The 25,655-nt window shown below is 42.3% G+C and overlaps 3 protein-coding genes across 7 annotated transcripts in view; 2 read left to right on the top strand and 1 right to left on the bottom strand.

The window, feature by feature from the left end:
* LOC148519693 (acyl-coenzyme A synthetase ACSM3, mitochondrial-like) overlaps positions 1–8,679 on the top strand; it is a 64,040-nt gene extending 55,361 nt beyond the window's left edge. For both annotated transcript variants that reach the window (XM_088476155.1, XM_088476154.1), the window contains exons 11-14: positions 118–245; positions 5,515–5,614; positions 7,014–7,133; positions 8,181–8,679. In XM_088476155.1, coding sequence (XP_088332281.1) covers positions 118–245; positions 5,515–5,614; positions 7,014–7,133; positions 8,181–8,267 — 435 coding nt within the window. In that variant the 3' untranslated portion in view covers positions 8,268–8,679. The remainder of the gene's footprint in view (positions 1–117; positions 246–5,514; positions 5,615–7,013; positions 7,134–8,180) is intronic.
* On the bottom strand, positions 8,584–25,490 carry ERI2 (ERI1 exoribonuclease family member 2). The gene is made up of 10 exons (XM_088476153.1): positions 25,289–25,490; positions 22,282–22,346; positions 21,692–21,762; positions 21,532–21,612; positions 18,035–18,162; positions 15,695–15,851; positions 12,753–12,853; positions 12,512–12,593; positions 11,080–11,168; positions 8,584–10,896 (listed from the first exon to the last, which is right to left on the bottom strand). Exons 2-10 carry the CDS (start codon positions 22,302–22,304, stop codon positions 9,562–9,564), a joined length of 2,067 nt encoding a protein of 688 aa, XP_088332279.1. The 5' UTR covers positions 22,305–22,346; positions 25,289–25,490; the 3' UTR covers positions 8,584–9,561.
* Positions 25,438–25,655, top strand: part of REXO5 (RNA exonuclease 5) — a 95,913-nt gene continuing 95,695 nt past the window's right edge. For 2 of the 4 annotated variants that reach the window (XM_088476152.1, XM_088476145.1), the window contains exon 1: positions 25,438–25,640. The gene's annotated coding sequence lies outside the window, so the exon portion shown is untranslated. The remainder of the gene's footprint in view (positions 25,641–25,655) is intronic. The other 2 variants (XM_088476146.1, XM_088476150.1) reach the window with 2 other exon arrangements.

Raw genomic sequence — 25,655 nt, forward strand, 5'->3', positions numbered from 1 at the left:
CTTGGAGAAATGTGACCAATATATTTTATGTTTTGTTTGTAAATGAATGTGCAGCCGTCGGGTGTGTAACGTATGCCCAACTAATTCAGACTTTTGTATGCTATCCGATGACAATAGGGTGACCCAGAGAAAACAGCCTCAACACGAAGAGGAGACTTCTACCTGACAGGAGACAGAGGCATGAAAGATAAAGATGGCTATTTCTGGTTTGTTGGGAGGTCTGATGATGTGATCTTATCTGCAGGGTAAATAGCATGTTCCGCCTACAAAGCCTTTCATAGCAGAACATTATTATTACCCTTTATTTATATGGCGCCACAAGTGTTCCGCAGCGCCGTACATAGAACTGATAAGTGAACATGAAATAAGTAACTTACAGTACATTACAGTGCAGGACAAGGACACAATTTATGTACATTGCTGCAATAGCATTAAAGCACTCACAATAAGCAGTCACGTGTTAGCTGCCCTTATGGGGAGTAAAGAGTAGAAGAAAATGTAAAGAGAAGCACATGAGGGAAGAGGTCCCTGTTCGTGAGAGCTTACATTCTAAAGGGGAGGGGCAGACAGACACGCGTGACACAGAAGGGGAAGATAGGGAGGAAAGAGTATGAAGTGGGTTAAGATGAGTGCTGGAAGGCCTTGATGAAGTAGTGGGTCTTGAGAGCCCGTTTGAAGATTTGTAGAGAGGTGGAGAGTCTGATAGGGAGATAACCTTCCAAAGGTAGGGAGCAGCACGGGCAAAATCTTGGATGCGGGAGTGGGAGGAAGTAATCAGTTGGCAAGAGAGGGGGCATGCATTTGTTGAGCGAAGTTGACGGGCGGGAGTGTGAAGGGAGAGAAGGTCGGAAATGTATGTGGGAGAGGATTTGGTGAGGGCTTTGTAGGCGAGTGTAAGAACCTTGAATTGGCATCTGAAGGGGAAGGGGAGCCAGTGTAGGGCTTGAAGGAGAGGGGAAGCAGATGTAGAACGTCTGGAGAGGAAGATGAGCCGAGCAGCAGCATTGGGAACCGATTGTAGTGGGGAGATGTGAGAGACTGGGAGGCCAGCTAGGAGAAGGTTACAGTAGTCCAATCTGGAGATGACCAGTGAGTGGATGAGGGTTTTAGTGGCATCCTGGGTGAGGAAGGGTCTAATCCTGGAGATATATTTTAGGTGGAAACGGCAGGACTGCGAGAGGTGCTGAATGTTTGGTTTAAAGGAGAGGGAGGAGTCTAGGATAACTCCAAAACAAGTGCACTTTGGGGCTAGAGGAGATAGTTGTGCCATCAATAGATAATGAAATTGTGGGATGTGATGTAGTGGAAGAGGGTGGGAAGATGATCAGTTCAGTCTTAGACATGTTAAGTTTAAGAAAGCGCAGGGACATCCATGAAGAGACAGCAGAGAGAAAGTTGGAGATATGGGTAAGGAGTGAGGGGGAAAGCTCAGGGGCGGAATGGTAAATTTGAGTATCATCAGCATAGAGATGATATTGGAGGTCAAATGAGTTTATGAGTTGACCTAAAGAGGACGTATATAGGGAGAAAAGGAGAGGTCCAAGAACAGAACCTTGGGGAACTTCTACTGTTAGTGGAAGTGGGGGGGAAGAGGAGTCATGAGAGGACACAGAAGGAATGATCAGAGAGGTAGGAGGAAAGCCAGGAGAGGGCAGTGCCACGTAAACCAAGAGAGTAAAGGATTTACAGGAGGAGAGGGTGGTCTACAGTGTCAAATGCAGCAGAGAGGTCAAGGAGAATGAGCAGAGAGTAGTAGCCCTTGGATTTAGCAGCAAGGAGGTCATTGCTGACTTTCGTGAGGGCAGTTTCAGTGGAGTGGAGAGAACAGAAGCCAGATTGAAATGAGTCAAGGAGGGAGTGGGAGGAAAGAAAGTTGGTAAGGCGGTTGTAGACAATACGCTCAAGGAGTTTGGAAGCAAAAGGGAGAAGAGAGATGGGTCGATAGTTGGAAGGTATGTTAGGATCAAGGGTAGATTTTTTAAGAATGGGGGAGACAAGGGCATGTTTGAATGCAGAAGGGACAGTGCCAGATGATAGGGAGAGATTAAGGTGAGCAAGATGGGAACAGGCAGAAGGAGAGAGGTAACAGAGGAGACAGGAAGGGATAGGGTCAAGAGGGGAGGTGGAAGGAGGGGAGGACCGGATGAGGGCCATGACTTCCTGTCCAGAAACAGGGGAGAAGGATGTCATAGTTGGTGAGACAGAAGGGGAGGGGTGGTCAGGGAAAGGAGGGGGAGGAGTGCTGAGGGTCTGATGGGATATGATGTCCTCACGTATGGAGTCAATTTTAGATGTAAAGTAGGTGGCAAAGTCAAGGGCAGAGAGCGAGAAGGAGAGGCGAGGAGGGTGAAGAGCAGAGGAGGGAGTTGAAAGTGGCAAAGAGACGTCGGGGGTTTGAGGACTGGGAGGAGATGAGGTTCTTGAAATATGTTTGTTTGGAGAGAGACAGGGCAGCACTGTAGGAATAGAGAATACATTTGAAATGGAGGAAGTCAGCCTTAGAGCGTGATTTTCTCCACTGACGCTCTGCAATTCTTGAACACTTTTGCAGGTATCTGGTGCATTTGGAATGCCAGGGTTGTGGTGTGGATCTGCGAGTAGTTATTGCCGGAGCAACAGAGTCAAGAGCAGAAGTAAGGGAGGAATTGTACAGAGAAGTAGCTTGTTCAGGATAGGAGAGAGAAAGGATAGGGGAGAGAAGAGAGTTCAGCAGAGAGGAAAATGCAACTGTGTCAATAGCCTCAATATTACGCTTAGTAATGGTAGCCTTAGGCGGTAAAGAAGGGGAAGGAGAAAGGGATAGGTTAAAAGAGAGAAGGTGATGGTCAGAGAGGGGGAATGGGGAATTGGAGTAATCAGAAATATCACAATGGTGAGTAAAGAGCAGGTCAAGTGAGTGCCCACTCACATGGGAGGGTGAGGAGGTCCACCATTGAGTCCAAATGAAGAGGTGAGGGTAAGGGAGTTTAGCTGCAGAGGATTCTGTGAGAATGTCAATAGGGATATTAAAATCACCTAGGATAATGGAGGGAAGATCTGAGGAGAGAAAGTGAGGGAGCCAGGAAGCAAAGTTATCAAGGAATTTGGAATGAGAGCCAGGGGGACGGTAAATGACAGCTATTCTGAGGTTTACTGGTTGAAAGAGGCGTATAGCATGAACCTCAAATGTGGGGAATGTAAGAGATGGTTCAGAGGGTATTAGCTGGTAAGAATAACTGGTGGATAGAAGGACCCCAACACCACCTCCAGGGCGGGGGGTGTGGGAGAAGGCAAGGCCCCCAGAGGATAGAGCAGCAGGAGAAGTGGTGTCAGAGGGTGAGATTCAGGTTTCAGTAATGGCCTGGAGATTCAGGGAGTTGGAGATTAAAAGGTCATGGGTGGGGACCAGTTTATTACAGACTGACCTGGCATTCCAGAGGGCACAAGATAGAGAGATAGCATTTGTGGGGGAGGTGTGAATAAGATTATCCGGGTTGCTGAAACAGAACATTATTAATGGGCCTCGGAGTATAATTATATTGTCAGGCCTCGTTTATGAAAAGTAATAACAGGCTTATTTTACCAAGTACCACGCACCAAAACCTATGAGCTATGATCAAAACTGCTAAATGGAAATAAACGGTTTAAATAATTTACATTGTTAGACCTACACTTGTTAGCCCTACTATTATGGCTCATTCTTCCTACCTCTCTAGCCATATTTACAAATGTCTGTGGTGGTCACTTATATACAAGGCTGTAATAGAAAAAAATTATATTTAGGGGGATATTTATCAAACCATCTAAAGAGGACAAATGGAGGTGGCAACCAATCAGCTTCTAGCTATCATTTTATAAAATATTACTAGATAAATGATAACCACTCTTATTGGCTGCTATGGATAACACTTCTCCCACTTGTCCTCTTTAGAAAGTTTGATCGTCTCCCCATAATTTCTAAACATAAGTAACAGGTTATACTTTAGTTGATATAGATTATTAATGTAGAAATGGTAATTATACTGCAAGTTTTTGCTATTATTAGACATGACAATATTGAAAAAGTATAGGCCAAAAATCAAAGCCTAAACCACACAGACTATACTACAGCTTTCCCAACACAGAAAAGTCACTTTGATTTTTACCCCTTTATTTGGTCACCATTAAACACAGACGTCTCTTTCTTTTCAGTAACAATAAGCAGCTCAAAATAATTAGTTCACATACATATTATACACATGTGCAGGACATCATACACTTTATCGTCCAAAACAGGACACTTAAGGCCCCCATACACTAGCAAAGGATTGTGGCAATTCCCTGATCCCCAGACGCCTGGTTCAGGACTTCAGGGAAATCCAACATGTTGGATTTCCCTCACTTGCCGACCCCGACACAAAATGATCGGGATTGGCAAATCGGGGATATTTAACAAGCAGAATTTCCCTGATTCCCGACGGATCATTGATACCCATCAGTGCATCTGATCGGTGTCAGGGAATTGCAGTGCAAATGTATGGGTTCCTTTAGAAAGCAAATGGACACGAGAAAAGGAAGCATTTTAGTGCACTCGACCGATTGTTCCAGTAGAACTTAGAATGTAAATAAAGCCATTATTAGTAGTTATGACAACTGTAATATGTAGTGAAATACTGAAAAAATAAAAAAGAAGTGATAAAACAGGAAACAGTGTTACTAAAATAACAACAAGATAGTCACCTTATACTAATCCTGGTATTTAGTCGCTAAACCATGTTAATAAAGCCTTCAGTAGAGATTGTTTTACTCTAACAATCAGATCAGTGCATCAGAATACTAAATTTTCTATTGTTGCCCATCTGTAACAATGTGTAGTTGATGGCACCACTCACACTTCAAATATGATCAGAGATATAGGTGGAGAGTAAATCGGTCAGTGCGGTTGATGTCTTTTCCTATACCTAGTATTAGAAAGTAAACAGTATTATTTTACACGGATTGTTCCTTCAGCACCATTGTCTCCCCAGGCCCACCATTTCATATTACAGCAGGTACAGTAGGCTAACAGTTAAGATGCTGAACCACTCTAGACTTAATATTAATACTTTTAGGGGACATCTTTCCTCTGAATTGTACAATGAATGTGCAAACATATGTAATGAACCCTTTCACTAGTAATCCCATTTCAAATATACTGGAAACTACTTTCCAGCAAGAGAAGTTATCACCTGGGGATTAGGTCTCTAGACGTTTATACTCTGTGCTCCATCACATTGGCGTTAAAAGTACCAATGTGACTAGCGAAGCGGTGATAAATGGTCCTGCAGTTTATCTACTATTTATCATAGCCCACGTACTATTCAATCCAAAGACCGCTAAACTGTAATTCTTAAGCTTGTCCTCGCATTCACTAAATGATTATAGAAGTGTGACCACAGCAGGCAAGTAGGAACATGACATGATGAATAGCTGCTTCATCTGTAAACATTATAGAAGCTGTTAAATGTTAACTCTGCTCCTAGAACAGAGGTGAATTATTTTTCCTTACATCCACAGATACCGTATTGGTCCGTTTGAAGTAGAGAGCGCTCTAATAGAACATCCGGCAGTGGCAGAATCTGCAGTGGTCAGCAGCCCAGACCCAATTAGAGGAGAGGTAACACTCAGCTATCTCAGTTAAAAGCCAGCATTACAGTATCACAGTTTAATTAACCAGAGCTCCCCACCATTAGTTACATTTAGGTCATCCATTTCACCACATGAAGGACAAATTTGTAAGCTCTGTAAGTAATTTCCCAAGCAGAAATAATGCAATCTTTACTTATCCTAAACTGACGATTATTGTTTAATGACAAATAGCAGAATGATCATCTGCACATGTATTGGTCGGTTTTGTGACCGTCGGTCAGTGTTACAGAAATTCACCATGTTACCCATCTTCCAAGCAGAAAATTGCATCCACTCACATGAATGGGAGTATGTGTTTATGATGCAGTTTCTTGCTACATCATGAACATGTTTGAAAAGAGTGGTATGGGGGGGCGATGAATGACTTTAGCATATTGGATTCACATTGCACGTGACATCCCTATATGCTTATCTGCATGCAATATTGTTGGATGCTGTGGTTATCAAGAGGTTACCCAGTCCTAATGTGGGGTACACACTGGGCCAATGGATCGACCATACGAACAAGCAATGTAATGATTGGCAAGGTTTAAGTACAAACAATCTTAACACACGTACCAATAGCCAGCCAGATATATTGACCCAGTGGACTCCATTTGAATATGCTCACCCACTTGTGACATATTGAGTGGATTGGATTGTATACACAAAATATCTGCATGATATATCGTTCACAGATGTATCGTGTGTACACACTGACCGATGTTCGGGGTGATATATCGTTCGTCGGCTGTGTGTACCCAGCATACAGTGCTGGTTTTCCAGATCATCTAGCTGGAGCACAGATGTGTTAATTGACTAAAGCTGGGTATACATTAGATGATTTTTGGCCAGATCAGATATATCGTGAAAATAGTCTAATGTGTACGCACTATGTACGCTTCCGTTTGGTCGTAAGCCGCATAGTCAGGTCGTCCCTACATGCAGCCCAATCTGATGATGCGACTGATGACCCCTTGCAGCTGGGGCCAACCTATTAGGCGATATACATCGGCCAGTCACCCGTGTGGTTGTTTGTTGCATCGCTGGGTACACATGTGTACTCCGCATTAGACAATAGATCTATAGGTGGAAATAATTATTCCTGAAGATTCCTTTAAAACAATCACTGTTAGAGTTCCATGAGTTTGAGAAACACTAGGTTATATTTTCTGGGCAATACATCTTTTTGTCCATAACATAGTACAATGTCATTAAATGTGCTGTAACCCATTTTATAGATGTCTGTACTCACAGTTTAGATATAGGCTGCTGTGTGTTACTGCACTTTTATAGAGTACTATATATTGTGAGATCCACTGTTTCCCATAGTAGAAACCACAATATATATTTTTTTTTTAACTCTTAGAATTGTGCTTAATGTGTAGGTTGTGAAAGCTTTTGTCATCCTGTCTCCTGCATACATTGCACATGACCTAGAGAAACTTACACTAGAACTACAAGAACATGTGAGAAAAGTAACAGCCCCTTACAAGTACCCAAGAAAGGTGAGCATCTTAAATAACGAATAACTGCAGTGCCTGATTATTTGTGTGATAATATAGTGTCTAAAAATGTATACATTTTTGTATTCATCTTTCTCTGGTAACAGAGGGGCTGATGCAGTTGGAGGTACATGCTCAGAAATTGGTGCACACAAGTACAGGAGATGTAGTCGTACGCATCACCCCCCACCCGCCTCCCTCCCACTTTCTCTACCTGTAGGTGTCCAACTGTGCACCCCTCTCATGGGCAGGACAGTCCACCCTCTGGGTCTTACCCACCAGTGCTCCACTCCCTTATCCTACTGTCCTTCAGCACCTCAGACTCCACTTGCTGACCCATTTGTTAGGTACAGGATCACTACATTGACTAGCCTGTGTATTCTCCAGCTAGCTCCTGCGAGTTGCCTACTTCTGCCCCTGCTATGTCTTCCCCAATTTGTGGTATGATGTTTAATACTTATATGTATTTCTGCTTTGATCTGCCATTACATATTTTATTTATACTCTGTTACTGCTTTTCTATATTTACCCTGTACAACGCTGTGTACCATGGCACCTTGTAAATTAATTACATTACTAAAAATTATAATAAATAAGGATTGCATCCACACTGGCTGAAGAGGCAGAACTGGGTTGTAATGGATGTTCTCATGTAGGCAGAGCTCAATGAAAGCAAAATTATGTCTGTTTGTAGACATATGTTTTGCAGTTAGTATAGGGGCAACTATACGCTGATGATGGCTAGTAGTAAACCAGGCACACTAGCAGATGTGGTCACATCTCAAGAGGTGCACAACTCTACCTACAGTCGAATATTCACGTTTATATGCATCAGGCCCCTAATGTTTTACTGTGACTAAAGACCAGCTATCTGCTATCAAATATATATATTTATTGTGTGTGCGCACGCGTGCGTGTGTGCATATATATATTATATATATATATATATATATATATATATAAATAAAACACATCGTTAAAATAAAGATAATAAAATCTGATGTAAGAAATGATGAATTACATTATCCTTTTTTTCCTGAATATTAACAGATTGAATTTATTCAACAACTGCCAAAAACGGTCAGTGGGAAAATTCGGAGGAATGAGCTGAGAAATAAAGAATGGGGAAAAGTGTAGATGCAAGTGCCCATGTTCTACAGCGCCACATCACCAGTGTTACCCAACCAATTATATGGACGCTTCTTTTCCCATAAACTGGCACGTGGGATATTGCTGGAAGACCTGCACAAAGCGAATGAAAACCCTTTGTGTGCTGAACAAATTTTCAGTCAAATGCATTTGAATCCGTGACCTCACTAGGACCGATGTTCACAACCATACAGCCCCAAACAAACCGATTTACTGCATTCACATGAATATTAAGTCCGCTCATAAAACAGCAGTAGGCATTCCATGGAACAAAGTAGAAAAATATATTTTTATTTGTATACAGTTGATAAGATTCTAAAATACATTTCATATTTCCAAAGGACAAGTATAAAAACAAGATTTTCTACATAGTATTGTCTAATACAAATCCTATCAATAAATGTTGCACAAAAAAAAAAAAAAAAATTGCAGCCTTTATGTGGATAGAATGTACAGATTGCCCTGTTAGTGCTTTTACTCGTAGTTCAACAACAGCTTGACAGTCACTGGTTGCCGAATATGAGATCTGTGCCAGTCAAAAGCTGAGATGATGTGCACCCAGCCCGATGGGACCCAGCATGCAGCAAGTACATATAAACATTTGCAGATGCTGGGTCCGACGGGAGGAGGAACGCGCCATGCTGCATTCTACAGGCATAGTTAGCGACATCCCCCATCGGCCCTGCAGTACGGCCGACAGGGCATGTAACTAACGACTCACGGGAGCAAGCATATCATGGGTACACACTAGATGATGTACCCAGTATGTTGCTCTAATCCGCGGGATTGGACAACATATCGTCTAGTGCAGTGGTTCTCAAACTCGGTCCTCAGGACCCCACACAGGTCACGGTTTCCAGGTAACCTGGCAGGTGAACAGGTGTATTAATTACTCAATGACACATTTTAAAAGATCCACAGGTGGAGCCAATTATTTAACTTGTGATGTTGTGAGGAGACATGGAAAACATGCACTGTTTGGGGTCCTGAGGACCAAGTTTGAGAAAGTGTAGTCTAGTGTGTGTACGCAGCTTTATACCTTACACTGAATAGAGTCTCTCCAATTTGAACCATTTATAAAAGACTAATTTGTAGTTATCCAGAGAAAATAAAATATATATATTTTACAAACAGAAATAAATGCTACTGGCTTGTAGACTCCTATAATGCAGTTGCTTCATGGTAGATCTATAGCCTTAGGATTCATATTAAATGGCAAATCATTTGCAGAACATGATTCTGATAAAAGAAAAAATATTAGCAGAGTAATGTTATTACAGAACTATGTTCTCATCGATGGCCTTAGATTGATAAATGGTTTTTGAGAATCAGAAGACCCCATAGTAATGTTACTTGTATTCAAAGAGGACATCGCACTGGTGGAGAGCAGGACTGAAATGTTGCCAGTCTTCTCCTTCAGAACTGTATTCTCCCATTTGAAATATTTACAGCCTTTCCCGTTCTCATCATATCTCTTTCGTACAGAGCAGCTGTAGAAAACCCTGCCCTGGTTTGGGCCTACAATAGAGACTGTGCACTTCTTAGCCCTTCGACCACAGTTGCACATTGGGGCTGTAATATGTCCCATTTTTGTAGCTCTATTGGTGCTGGTCGAGTTAACTGTAGAATTTAAAACCGCACGTGGGGCGACACAAGAGCCTCTAGTAGTCACAGGTAAGGTGCGGTTATTGTGATCGTCATGTATGGTAAAGGGAAGCTTCTTTGGTGGGGAGTAGAAGCTTACACTAGAAAGTTTCCTTTTTGGAAAGTAATCCAGTACTGTAGACATTTTGCTTATCTGGTCAGCAGCTAATGCATTTGTATTTGATTTGTTCCCCAATGCACTGGGTAATTTAAAGGCTGAACCAGTACACATCTGCTTCTTTATGTTGACATGATATATTGTGGTGTCTGGGCTTTTGTAAACAACGGATGTAGACTGATTGCCTACAGGCTGATAGCCAACATATTTCATCGGTGGACACCCATTCCAATTGTCCTGATCACTTTTTAACATTAAGACACTGGCCGACGGTGAATCCACTGGCAACAGTACTGGTTCCTCCAGCTCAGTAGATCTAACACTTTGATCTTGGGAATCCTCTATGACGGCCGCTTCTTCCCAGTCAGCTAAAATAGACAAGTCCGAGCTGGAGGCTAGATCCAGGGCAGACTCATCATTCACAGACACAACAGTGGTAGAAATTAATACTTGACCATGGCTGTATGGGGAATGGACCATCGGTGTAGATGCAAAGGCCCCAAATTGTATTCCATTTTGTAGGGAGCCAAATGAATTTAGGCTGGAGAATCCAGATTTAGAACCAAGTGTGGTAGAAAGTCCATTTATTAGAGTCTGAGGCTGTTGTATTTGCACAACAGCACCAGCTGTTTTTTGTTGTTGGACACCGGTCTTATATTGGTTGTCAGTAGGAAGAATCGGCAGAGTTTCCAGGCCGCTGCTTAGATCGGAGCATGCAGAAGTAGGATCTCTGAATAAACCTTTATGGTCGTCTTTAATCATAGTTGAACCTCGATTAACGTCACCCTGTCTGAATTGAAGACCTAGTGTTGGTACTACTGGCTTGGATCTTTCAGATGACATTTTGGGGAATACCTAGTTTTCACAAAGAAAATCCAGAGCTTTTCAAAAACAATCAGCACAACAAAAAGTTTTGGCACAAGTTAGATATTCTTTAATTCTGGCTTGATGTGCTGTGCCTCCAGAGGTTCGGTTAATTATCTACATATCATAATTTGTTGACTGGAGAAAAAAGGGAGACCTAAAAAACCAACTGACCTTATCTAAAGACTTAGTTATTTTCATTACACATCCATCACAGATCATTCTCCAGGCAAGTCTTGCTGTGTTCCGAGAATCATCCAGGCCTGAAAGAAAAAAAACGCATTTTAGTCCTCAATTTTATTTAAACCATGAGAGAATAGAACTTACACTATACCGTAAGTGGATTTTCGATCTTTTATGAAAAATATTTTGTAAAGAAAGTAACATCAAGCACATAAATACTGTGTAATAAATGTTAAAGTAAATAACAATTGAACAGTAAATATAAAATCATCACATTGTTTAGCTAAAGATTATTAGGCATAACTGAGCTACAATATATACACTTCAGCAAGCTAACTGCTCCAACCTCTTTTGCAAGTGGATATCTTTGGAGGTTGAAACTCTGGGATCGGAATGATTTACCAGCGGCAAACCGATATGGGTGAAAATCCCGATCGGTGATTAAGGTAAGTAACCCTAATCTTCTCCCCCCTAACCCTCCCTCAGGGGTGCCTAGCCCTAACACCCCCCTCCCCCAGTGCCTAACCCTAATCCCCCCTTCCCCACTGCCTAAACCTAAGTCTCCAGGAGGGGTGCCTAACCTCTCCGTTCCCCTAGCCTAAACCTAACCCTCCTGGGGGTGCCTAACCCCAAGTCCCCCCTGGGAGCCCCTAACCTAACACTCTCCCCCCCTTCCCCCTCCCCGTGGCTGTCCGCGCCCGGCTTACCTTCGATCGGGATGTCGGGCTCCCGGCATAGGTAAAATGACAAGCGGTGGGATTTCGACGTCTGTCATTTAACCCTTGCCGGGATTAGACAGTCGGGAAGCCGGCGGTCGGGATTCCGTCCGCCTGCTTCCCGAAGCTCTTGTCTTGCACAAACATAAGGCAGTGCAGAAGACAGAGAGACTGCCTTGCAGCTTCCTAGGTAACACATGCTCTGTGCAAATCGGTAGATTACACAAAGACCATTATGTCGCAACAATCATATCCAAGTTGGTAAGCTTTGTTATAGGAGCTTTTTGTCTGGAATAAACACAGTCTATTGGTGCATACACACGGATACGGTCAGATGAACGATTTTACCAATGATTTTACCAACTATTTGAACGATTGAATGATTTCTGACTGCATTAAAATAAAAGGAATCGTACAAATCTGACTGCAAACACATCAGATGTCAGATATCGTTATCGGACAAGCGGGAACGCGCATCGTTCATCTGACAAGAATGTCAGATTTTCCTTCAGATATGAACGATTTTTAAAATAGTTATTGTACAGATCTGAAGGAAAATCTGACAGTATGTATGCACCATATGATGCGTATTTAGTGGTTATGATGGAGTGGTAAGGAAATACGTCAGCACAGTATTTTTTTTAACAAACAACAGTTTGAAGTCAGATTACAATAAAGTCTTCTATTATTTATGTAGATCACCATACCAGAATGTTCCCTTCCTGTGAATTCAATTCCAACATCTTGTAGGGCTCCATTTAATCCTTTTGGTTTGCGATTGTAGAATAGCTGAAGCAAGACATTAAAAATCAGATCTCGAGTGCAATCTCACAAGTTCACAGTGCATTTACCCCATAAACACATCCTCAAATTCTTGTTAGATTGCAAAGCACAAAAGCTCTTCTACGAGATATTCTTAAGTGATAATACAGCGCCAACTCCGTGCACCTTGTACGTTAGCCGCAGGTCAAGCCAGGAGTTCAGGATGTCCGGTTTTCTCAGCTGTTTCCTTCTGCATTCATACAGCAAACAAACCCCCAGATCCCAGTCTGAAAAAGTCAAGAATATTCACTAACATAAAAATTAAAGTGCAGCTTTCAGTCGTTCCAATTTATTTAATTGCAAAAATAAATTCGAAACATTAATGAGACTAATCTAGAACAATAAAACATGTATTGTCGTAGGTGTTAAGGCCTGGGAGTTCATGCCGGACACCCTTATTCCCATTTTACTTCTAGATATGCAAATTAAAAGAATTAGAAACTGAATTTAAAACAGTAACTGAATCATTGGTCAGATAACTATAGTATATAAAGCGTTCATACAAGAAAGTCATCTGGTGCACCTCGCATGTCATAGGCAGCAATTATAGTGTAAAGTTCAGGTGTCACACAATAGATTCTTACATTAAACAGCTACAGCACATCTCTACCCAAATCGAATGAAAACAATTAGGAGAACATGTTATGGACCTTTCCTGTGCTATGTGACAGAACAGACTAAGGGCAGAATTTACAAAGCAGCGGCTTCTCCAAGCTGCTGCTTCCCGGCGGATTGCAGGTGAATATTTTAAACTGCACTCAGAGTCAGTGTAAAGCCCGGCCTGCTTTACACGGACTCCGGGTGCAGTTTTAAATATGTACCTGCCGCTTCGTAAATTCTGCCCTAAGCCCTGATAGCTTGAACATTCCCAAATGTGTAGTAGCAGAAAGACCACACAGAATATATATATACTACTAATACAGGTCTCTTTTCTAACTGACTGTATGTCCCAATCAACTACCAATGCAGGTGTACCTGATCATTAGCTATTACCGAATGGTGTTGCTAATAAAATATGCCAGTTCAATTACTTTTTGCTTCCATCTGTATAGATCAAAACAAGGCACCGTAATCTCTGCAGGGTACCCTGGCCTATAATGTCTGAATTTATTATTCAACAGGAACCCTAATATAATTAGACTGTACAGTAACAAAGTGCCTCCTAGTGCTAACCTTGTGTAATGATAAGTGGCTGTCAGGAAATGTACATGTATACAATGATCCAGAGGAATATAGAAGTAATATATACCCAGTGAATAAATGTCTAAAGAATATACAGTCCTCATAGTAGTAGTATCTAGTCTCTAATGACAATAATAATGCATCACTAGAGAACGCACTCACAGAAGAACAAAGTCTATTCTGCAATGGTGCTTCAGAGACTCTACAGCTAATTCCACACAATTAGAACAGATTAAGCATCTATTATCAGAAATTAAATGGAGGCAAAACAGCGCTAAATCAAAAATAAAAAGGAACCATAAATCAGCATATATTATTTTGGCAAGACAAGTGGTTCCTTTTTCGGGCCATAGAGGTAGTGATTATACACTTAAAAATATACATTGCATTGCTAGTCTGATTTTTGATGACGCAAACTCTATTTGTATCTAAAATAATCTTGTTCCATTAGATTAGACTGCACCCTTCCATGATGTAAAAAAAAAAAAGGTTTATTTTATTATTGCAACTGAACCATATGTAAAACGCCACACGTAAAACAGTAACATATACAAATATTCCAATGAGTAGAAAGTAACAGAACTGTACATTGCACCCACCCTTCCCTCACTACCACATTTATCTCTGTACCTACTTATCCAACCACACTCCCACCCTTCCCTCACTACCACATTTATCTCTGTACTTACTTATCCAACCTCACTCCCACCCTTCCCTGACTACCACATTTATCTCTGTACCTACTTATCCAACCTCACTCCCACCCTTCCCTCACTACCACATTTATCTCTGTACCTACTTATCCAACCACACTCCCACCCTTCCCTCACTACCACATTTATCTCTGTACCTACTTATCCAACCACACTCCCACCCTTCCCTCACTACCACATTTATCTCTGTACTTACTTATCCAACCTCACTCCCACCCTTCCCTGACTACCACATTTATCTCTGTACCTACTTATCCAACCTCACTCCCACCCTTCCCTCACTACCACATTTATCTCTGTACCTACTTATCCAACCACACTCCCACCCTTCCCTCACTACCACATTTATCTCTGTACCTACTTATCCAACCTCACTCACACCCTTCCCTCACTACCACATTTATCTCTGTACCTACTTATCCAACCACACTCCCACCCTTCCCTCACTACCACATTTATCTCTGTACCTACTTATCCAACCACACTCCCACCCTATATATATATATATATATATATATATATATATACACACACACACACACACACACAATATATATATATATATATATATATATATATATATATATATATATATACACACACACACACATATACACACATATACATATATAAATAAATATTTATATAAGCAAAGAGGTTGGTAACCTTCATGCTAAGCTTTTTAATTAATATATATATTTTTAACAAGAAACAAAAAAATATAGATAAAATTTACAAAACATAAAAAGGTAAAACAGTTACACTCAATCCATTGCTGGTGACGTTGATGTATTTTGTACATACAGTATGTCATAAAAGTAATGCGGACATGTCGCACAGAAGATTAGCTCACACGCATTATCAGCAAAAAGATTATACCAGCAAACACCCTAAATGACCTGGTTAGCCCTGCTAGGTAAGCATAGGGCATGGCAGCACTGATAAGGGAGTATGGGGCATATTGCATCTGTCACTGCTGTAACACAAATACCAAAAAAAAATAAAAATGCTGAGAACAAAACTAAAAAAGGAATGATATGTGATGACATTGCAGCACCTACCAATTATACTGAACTTGTCACAGGTTCTCAGCTGCACAACAAGCTGTATTGAATATGCAGGGTAACACAAACAACCTTATTATAATAATTATTTTTCACCACTGTTCCCTACCTGACCACGTGACGAATCCGCACATCTTCTGTTCAGAGGAAGAATGGGTTGGTAGGACACTCGGGAAAATTATACTCTTCTCCTTTTGAAGATTTTGAATCCAATTGGCAAACTGCGACAAGGAGATCTTTAAAGGAACCCCATCATCAACTTGTTGCTATTATAAAAACACAATAGCTTTGTTACGAAAGGTTGCTTAAAAGAGGATTTTTGGTAGTCATTTGTTTGACACCATCTGGGGGACACTGCTGTACCTCGTGGTGTAGAGAGCACCAAACCAGGAGCAAGCACAAAATGCAAACTAAACTTGTCTGTAAAGTTTGCTTCTCCCCAATCTTCATCTCATCGAGCAACCAGACCCATCAGGGATCAAGTTAAACTTAGGAGAACTACAAGAAAATACTGAACCAGAACCACACTCAACAACAAGAGTGAGTAGAACAGAGTGAAAGAGGAGGGCGCCCAGCAGTCTCAGGGATGAAGGAATAATATAGAACAGCTCTGTTTTGAAAAACAACCAAATACAGAGACCTACAACAGAAGCGGCTATAATAGGAAAAAAGGTGACACCAATCAGGAGATGTCCTCTCTGTAGACTCCAAAGAAAATTCCAGCTGCTCCTGCAGCTCGTGGGAAAAAGTGGCCACTCCTATGAGGCACAGAAGTAACTCTGATCTCTGTATGGGTCCCATTGGTCTGATGGGATGTAGAGGGGGAGCAGCAAGCTTTACAAACAAGTGTGAAGTTTGTGCCTGATCCTGGTTTGGCACCCTCTACACTCCTAGGTATAGCAGTGTCCCCCAAGCAGGATGAAAGTAAAATAAAGAATCATGTGAAGTCACTGTATTAATACTTTACAGTTTTCGACGTGGAAATGTAAAGTTGCAGCATGTAAAATGTAACAATGTCTGCGGCCCTCTAAGCTTTAAAGAAATTCATAGGTTTAAATTCACTTTAGCCCCAATTTCAGATGCTTTTTATCAATGTTTAGAAAATACAGAGGCAGTGTTACACAACTCACTCACACACCCAGCCCCACAATGGGAGATACACACCTATATACAGTCCCATATATTGTGTCACCGCATATGCTGTGGCTTCAGTTGCATCAAACAGCCATTCTCTCACGCCAGGTCCAGTGCACTCGGCCCAGCATCTTTTTTGCTTAAAATGTGCATCTTATTTGCAACAATAAAACAACTGGAAGCGACAAAACTACTCTGCTAGACTGCACTGATCAGATTGATGTGCGACATTTGTACATCTGTGTCTGAATCTGTATACAAAGTGCTACCATGCAGCCGCCGTAGCTTTTTCTCACCCCAAGTTACGTTGTGCTTCATCTACGCCGTATGTAAAACTCATTTCTGCGCAGTGAAAGTCGCAGCCCAGCGTCTCTGGTACACTGAGCGGCTTTTCGCTGCGTCTGCGATGCAATAAAGATGCAAAATGTAAAGAAAAAGACAGTACGCTACATCTCTCAAAGTGGCTCAGTTGTGCCGGGTGTCTCGCGCCATATGACATATAGACGCTAAGTGAGGACACATCTGTACACACACACGGCAGAGACTGAGAACAACATCCAGTATGCAGAACAATAAGCAGTGCTTCTGTGCAGTTCACAACAATAAACAGACCAGACAGACTCCCTCCTCCCCAGTGAGCCCTGACCTCTAAACTCTAGAGTACTACAAGGGTCTCTGTATAACCCAACATGGATAGGTCATGAGATGAATGCGGAGAAAGGTAAGGCGTAATAATGCAGAAGCAGAGACCTTATAGACCTTTCCCTAGGTGAATTTTACTCCTTACCACTCTCTATGACTAACTGAACTAGATCAGATGGCAGGCCTTTATATGGGGACCAAAATGCACTAAGACTCATGCATATAGACCACCTACAGTGACATCTGCACTTAGAGACTAAAGTGTTTGTGACAACTGATTACTAAGTTCTGTGTTAGTCTAACCGTGCAGATGACATTTTGCCCTTTACCAGCCCACTTCAATGAGTGAGTGTATAATAAACATATTAGCTTGCAGGGCACACTTGCCTCTTTGTCGGTCTATTAACCAGTCTGGTTTTAGTACTATTTTGTTCCCAATTGTAAAGTGCAATGAAACATACTGGAGCTATATTAATAAATGATAATAATATATGTTATATAATAAAATAATAATAATGTTATATACATATTATATCATGCTAATGATGGCTGGAGACAGAAGGTGGGGGTTACAGTCTGGGACTAAATACTTAGGACTTTGACCGTTTCTTCAATCCTTGTACTAAGTATTTTGCATTGTAGAACAATTTCCAGGAATAGTTAATGGACAAACCTGCTTTATGCCTGTGAGTTCTGTACAGAAGTCAGAAAGGATCGGGTGCTCCTGTGGCTGTACGTAAGTCTGGAATTCTGACTCAATGGCACCATTGGCTGTGTTTAATAACACGGCTGGAAACTCAACTAGGAACAAGAACATGTACACAGAATTACACACAGCTCTGGAAAAGAAGTTTGATGTTTTTTCAAGGAGATGTTGCAATTTAAAGTACAAGAAAGAAAAAAGTTATTTAGGGTTTACATTAGGAATATGCTGTATGAGTGAGTATTAGCACAATAATCATCAGTAGACCAGCAGTCTAACTTATAGGTGTAGAGGGAAAGCAGCAGCCTTTATGTAGGTAAAACACTACGAGGCGTATGTAGAAGTGGGCGCACTACCTATGTCGGACGTAGTAGAGCAACGTGTTTGTTACTGCGCATGCGTCTAAGTCACACCACGCAAGTGTACCCATTGTGTCCATACAGAGTCACAGTTGCAATTTCAGACGCACACACAAAGTAAACTGAAAATGTAGTTGGCGGTTACAGGGAGGTGTCTTAGCGCACACATGGAGATGGTCCGTCTTACCCAGTGTTATGGGGTGTCACGGCCATGTCAGGGAAAGTGACTGCGTACACCGACGCTCACCCGCGCTAACAGGAGGCTATACTCGGAGGGGGAAACTGCACCTGCCATAGGGCTGGTGGTAGTTTTGAAGACGCACTAATCGGTATTAGTGTGTTTGGACGCTGAACGTGGGCATCTTAGCCCTTGCACATTTGGATGCAGGGATGTGCACCAGGGAAGGACATTGTAGAAGCATTTGCATATAGTGGTAGATGGGCAACCACAAATAGACGCAGCCGCTTCTGCGTCCACATCGGAGTCAGCCCCTATTTGTAAATGCAGGCTTATAAAAGGAGATGTAGTCAAAATGTCTACAGTTATGATGTTTACATGGTCACAATGTTGATGTGTGAAATGCCGAACCGACAGCGGAGGGCGAGGGTTAGACAACAGGAAGGGAAGTTAGGGCTGGGCACTAGGTGGAGGGTTTCGTATACTCACTGCTGGATACGCCAGAAGTAATCATCGGCTGACCATCGGACCCAGAAGACAATCGCTGGACCTGATAAGTCAGATAGACCACCAGGGACGTTTTTTCGACATTCTAATCATGTCACCAAGATGAATGTCGATAGGGTGAGCATATCAACATGACGAGCATGATGACAAAACATACCACACCCATTAAAAGACATCAGGCTGAAGTAATATTGTGAGAGATGTGGTAGATCATATGTGGCATAGACAGGAAATAAAATAGAGATGTACACAACTCCTGCGTATGGAGTTTATAGCTTGTACAGAGGGATAACATGACTAACAGATCCATGCTCTCTTTGGCATTGATAGGATAATTATTAATGTGTCCTTTAAACCAGAAGGAGACTTCCTGCAAATACATTTTTCTGAAACTGCCTTCTGTTTTTTTAAAGGGATGTATTTAAAATACTGATGGCCGGGATGCCGCCAGTTCAAATCCTGGCATCGGAAACCCAACCCGGGATTTAACATAGGCGACTAAATCCCGACGCCAGCCCACAGTCCGACGCCGGAATCCTGACAGACGGCAAACCGATCGAAGGTAACCCGGGGTGTCCTTAGCTGTTAGCCGCAGCAGGGAGGGTTAGCTTTCAGCACCACGGGGTGGTTAGGGATAGGCACCACTGGGGGTGGGGGCAGTTGTAGGCACTGACGGGGAGGGTTAGGATTAGGGTGCAAGAAGGGAAGGTTAGGGAGAGAATGGGGGAGGGTTAACATACTTACCCGACCCCTGGGATTCCCAGCACTGGGATGCCGCTGTTGGCATTTTGACAGCAGGCATCCCGACTGCCGGGATTTTCACACCCAACCCCTTTTTAAACGGAATTGGTATGAAATACTGCCGGCCGCATGGTTCGATTCCCGGCAGCGCCTGGCCGACCAAAGCAGAGTTCCCGGCAGCGGAAGCCTGACAGCGCTGGAAATCCCGATCGTTGATAGGTAAGTATTGACTGACCTAACCTAACCCCCTAACCCTAACCGACATATTTAGGCTGATCGTTTACACCTATGTGAAACATGATATCTGGCCATAGGGAAATGTAGGCATAACTCACCATATGGAAAGAGGCAGCCTAAAGGAGCCTTCTTACTTCACCTAATACGAGCCAATTCAAGTGACAGGAGCACTTTGTCCTGGACATTATACTTTCCATTTAAGGAGCATTGTGACTCCTTACTTACTATATCAGATTAACCATCGTATTTTATATATACAACTTCTCATGTATTTTTGTAATACACCATTTTAGACACACATACATATAAGGTTAGTGCTGGTCACAAAACCCAATTTAATATAATGCTAGATTCATTCGCTCGCACCCAGTGTATGCAAATCCGGAATACGCCCAGCAAGGCAGGTGATTACACGGCAAGGCATAAGTACGCCCACTATGTCTTGGCGTGCGATTGCTTTGTGCATGCAGACGCCCACCAGCCTGTTATAAGACGCCCAGTTGCGCCGTCATCTCCAGGAAGTGTATGAAACCATCGGTACATCGAGGACCATCGGATGAGATTGCAGTGCTTGAGGTTTACTATACCCTGCCTAAAAGCACTGCGATCACTTCAGTGTGAAATACAACCAGTGTGACATGTACATTGACGCTGCCTGTTAATTATGTACACCTCTGAAATGGCGTTGAGACGCTCCGGCATGCCTGCGTTCGCACCTCCACTCCCCCGTTGTTAATGGCCAGCCCCTGTCACCACCCACAAACGGCTTCTCCTGTGACTCACTCTGCTGGGCTGTCTATGCGCAGCGAGCGAACGCTTCCCGATGTCGTGCACTGCGATGCATATGCAGATTGCGAAAATTGCCCAGCTACGAGCGAACGAATCCTAGAGAGCGGGTCTGAATCAGCTCCAGTGTTCTCTAATAGGTAAAGCCCAGTTGGGTTATGTTCCTGTAAACGCAGTCCATGCAGACCAGCATGTAGCAGCATAGGAACCTGCTAGGAGAAACATCTTTTGTAATTGCTACAGGGCAGCTACAAGCAAGCACCCATTGGTGACGGTGATGACTTGCAATCATGTAGGCCCATAAGCTGCCAATGTGGAGGCTCTGTATGTGTGTGTGTACTGTGTAGAAGCTATTTTTCAATGCACTTTTTTTTATTCTTTTGGAGTAATTACCAATTCTGCATCAGCAACAATAATAACGGTCTAAGCAAAATGAATGGGTACATTTTAAGGAGCATTTGACTTGGGCCACTGAGCCCTATTATTATCATTATTATGAGTCAAATTGGAAGTGGACTGGGAAAGACCAGCTTGTAGCCAATCACATTATCAGAATGATCACAGAAGCAGACGTTGCAGGAAATGAGAGCTGATCTTGTGGGTTCAGCTTACGGTCAGTAATATAACTTAGTGTTATTGCACAGTGTTTTATCACTTACTGATTTCTTGACCATAATGTTTAGCATCTTTCCAGCATGTAGACTCAAAATCAATGATAATCAAGTATTGAAAATGTTGCTCTGTAAAAGACAGAAATGTCAGTCTAATGAGAAATAGTGAGCCTCCTTCCAGAGGAGATCAGCAAGAAGTGACACTTACTAGATTTGGGGCTGCCGGCACCCCTGGCACTGTGAGACAATTTGGAGCTTCTCCTTATAAGACCAAGCTGCCTGGGAAGATCAGAGTAAAATTCTTAAATACGTATAATTTTATTCCACATATGTATTCTATATCTAGCCCTGCAATAATATGCATTTCTAAAGTTATTGGAACAATAAAAGATTATGTAATTAAACCGTTCTCTGGTATTTCATAATTTGCGACATCCCCTCTTTAATTGACGCCAATAGTATTTTTAAATGGGTGTTCTAAGTTTTCATTAGATGGATCCCCCCCCCCCCCCCCACTTGGTCTAGTGATATCACCACTGTTTTATATTCACATGGATTTGTACAATATCAACATAACGAACCATCCATTAAAGTGGTATTTATTCAGTATCCAGAATTTGGGGGGGATTACGGTTAGCTGGTCCTGGGGACTGTACTCTAACAAACCTTCTCTCCAAAAACCTAAATCCCCTCTACTGAATGCAGTACACCATTCACACAAATGCCTATACCAGCAGAGCTTACAACCACTGTGCCAGCCAACAACAACAAAAAATAAATAAAAACGTCACATCTTACTTTGCCAGCTGCTTTGTCGTCATTTCTAATGTTCATGCAGTTACTGTATCTGTTAAACATAATACCTAAAGGGAGAGGAAAGACGATGCTTAGTATTTATTATGTTAACATACTGAATTTGGGGTGTTGTGCCAGGCGGCAAAATGTGTGTGTGTCTGTGTGGTAATAAGAGTATTTACAGCATAAATAACACATCTGCCAACAGCCAGCCAAAATGCACCGTTATTCATCTACATTATAAACTATATCAATAATATTTATAAACTTTTGTAATTACCTATAGAAATAGCACAGAATATAAAAGTAGTAATGCCTGTCTAAACTATTTATACTTATCGGTTGAGTCTCCCATATCCAAAACGCTTGGGACCAGGAGCATTTTGGATATCGGAATATTCCGTACATTGAAATAATTGCATACCATAATAAGATATCCTGGGAATGGGACCCAAATCTAAACACAGAATGCATTTGTTTTATATACTCCTTATACACAGATTCTGCAGGTCATTTTATACAATATTTTCAATAATTTTGTGGCTCAAACAAAGTTTGTGTACATAAATTAAATTCATTTATGTTTCATATACACATAGCCTGAAGGTGGCTTTATACCATATTTTTAATAATTATGTGTATTAAGCATAGTTTGTGTACATTGAACCATCAAAAAACAAAGATTTTACTCTCAGTCATGCTACAAATATTCTGTATTTCGGAATATTTGGATATGGGAGACTCAACCTGTATATAAATATATGTATTTTTAAACTATTATTGACGTACCTAATGCATAATAAAAATGGTATATAATGCAATTTCTGTTTTATGCCCTTATATAATGATAGAATGCCTTAGTTACTATATATATGTAATTTCCAACAATATAGAATACGCCGTACTTCATCCTACATGTCAATATTTAGACGGACATATGTAAAAGCTCAAATTATGCTAGGTCACCGGGAAGGCTCCCAAGGCAGGAGTACAATCCCCGGCGGGCCCAATGAACACTACCGGCAAACTGATGAAGTGCTTGGCTATCCAATTTTTCAGTACTTTCAGTTTCTGATGGCTGGTCCCTCCCCTGAGACCAGCCGCCAATAAATTGCATTTTTTTTTCTCTCTCTCAAACCAGCCCCCTCCTCTTCTGTCCTCCTTCTTCCCTTCCCCTGCATTTCCACACTGTATGCAGAGTGACTGCCGCCACCATCATGGGACCCGCTGCCATTAATTATCCAGCCATGACCTGTATGTGTTCTGACCAGATCTTGATGGGTGCACTGTCCTTGCCTTGGAGAGGAAGCATAGCATCAAAGTTTTCCACTCACCACCTCAACTCATACTCTCCTCATCCGTGAGACCTGCTACTGTCATCACAAGCACCAGTCCAGGCAGGAAAAGCAGCAAGGTGAGTGTAGTGTATCTCACCAGGAAACTGACACTTATTACATATGCTCTATAAGTTAAAAGCACTTTGGAAAGGAAATGACTGGAAATATGATTTATGGAAAACATGTGTTACAGCAAGGTGTGAAGAAAAATGTTACTTTCATGTTTTATACATTTGTGTGTGACAAACCTGTCAGTTCCAGCAAATCCCAAGATTACTAATATTATTACTAAGGAGTATGGTTTCTATTGGTTTAATTCAATAAGATGCAGTGAAATTATTAGATTTAGTGGTTTACTATTTATTTCTCCCTTTACACTTGTCTCTATGGCTCTGGCCACTTGCCCAACCCCTATGCCACTGCACATATACCCTCCACCTGTGCCTCTGCAAACCTCTCACATTTCACAGTAATGTGTCAGGTGTGTGAGATCAGTGTGACCTGTGTATAGTGAGCAGTGTGCGAGATCAGTGTGACCTGTGTATAGTGGGCAGTGTGCGAGATCAGTGTGACCTGTGTATAGTGGGCAGTGTGCGAGATCAGTGTGACCTGTGTATAGTGAGCAGTGTGCGAGATCAGTGTGACGTGTATAGTGAGCAGTGTGCGAGATCAGTGTGACCTGTGTATAGTGAGCAGTGTGCGAGATCAGTGTGACCTGTGTATAGTGAGCAGTGTGCGAGATCAGTGTGACCTGTGTATAGTGAGCAGTGTGCGAGATCAGTGTGACCTGTGTATAGTGAGCAGTGTGCGAGATCAGTGTGACCTGTGTATAGTGACCAGTGTGTGATATCAGTGTGACCTGTGTTTAGTGAGCAGTGTGACCTGTGTATAGTGTATCAGGTGTGATTTCCACTGGTGTGACTTGTGTATAGTGATTTGTGTGTATACCGTGTGGGTAGTAAATACAGTGTTATGGAGCAATCAGAGGAGGAGGGCCCCAAACATGCACCTGCTCCATCTTATCTAACCCCTAACAGCACATGAGCCACAATAATACCCATCTTACAGGAGATTTATAGTTTTCCCATCTTTCTCTGCATGAAATGCAGACAAGGTGATCCTGCATTAGTCCATAGGATGGAGGTGGGGCTGCCGCATAACCATCCCTAGACCACAATACATGGGAGATGCAGTGGCGTAAGTTCAGCCCAGACACCCGGAGGCAAGTTATCATTTAGTGCCCCCCGATCCCCCATATTTACAGCCCTAAATGGGGTGAATATATTGTGGGTGATGGAGGAGGTGCCCCTTCAGTGCTGGCGCCCGGCGGCAGGCGCCTCCATTGTCTCCCATACTTCTGCCCCTGGGGAGATGTATCAAAACTTCTAAAGAGAAGTTGAGATGTTACCTATAGTAACCAGATTAAAGATATTTTATAGAATGTACAAGATAAATGGTAGCTAGAAGCTGACTGGTTGCTATGGGCAACACCCCCATTTCTCTCCTTTAGGGAGCACTACATATATAGCCTGGTAGTCACATTACTCTCCTCCGTGCACATAATGTGCCCTTTGTGTCTGCACTCTGCTCTGTCACCTGTGGACTCCCAGCATTCTGACACTTGTGTCAGTCACACATCCTAAGCCAGCACTTACAGACAGACACTAATTTACAGAGGCGGTATAATAGCGATCACTCCCCAGCCACAGACCGCTCCGGCAACAGCACCGACATCTTATTTGTTTTCTGTTTTCTGTTTTTCCTATTATTTCAAATGTCCCGCTGTGACGTCACTTCCGAATCGCCGAGATCTTGCGATAGTTCGGTAGTTGATAGGTAAAGTCTGCTGTAACAGGGCATACAGGCCGTGCAATCGCTCCCAACTGGCTGTCGTAGTGATGGGAACACGTGTGAGCGTGGTCAGGTGGTTACTGTGTAGCTGCTGCTTTGTTTCAGCAGCATCCGGTACGTTATAGTTTATACCCCGGATGTTACCGTGAGCGGTCCCTACATACAGCCTCGCAAGTAAGAAAGTGACAC

Source organism: Taudactylus pleione, unplaced genomic scaffold, assembly GCF_031769625.1.
Source record: "Taudactylus pleione unplaced genomic scaffold, aTauple2 ptg000184l, whole genome shotgun sequence".
Lineage (NCBI taxonomy): Eukaryota > Metazoa > Chordata > Amphibia > Anura > Myobatrachidae > Taudactylus > Taudactylus pleione.

Excerpts from the sequence above, each read along its gene's own strand:
- ERI2 (XM_088476153.1), bottom strand. The coding sequence starts at position 22,304 with ATGACGACAAAGCAGCTGGCAAA. Across the intron at positions 21,763-22,281 it reads ACGACAAAGCAGCTGGCAAA|GCAGCTTGGTCTTATAAGGA; the intron begins GTAAGATGTGAC and ends TGATCTTCCCAG. Across the intron at positions 21,613-21,691 it reads TGCCGGCAGCCCCAAATCTA|AGCAACATTTTCAATACTTG; the intron begins GTAAGTGTCACT and ends TGTCTTTTACAG.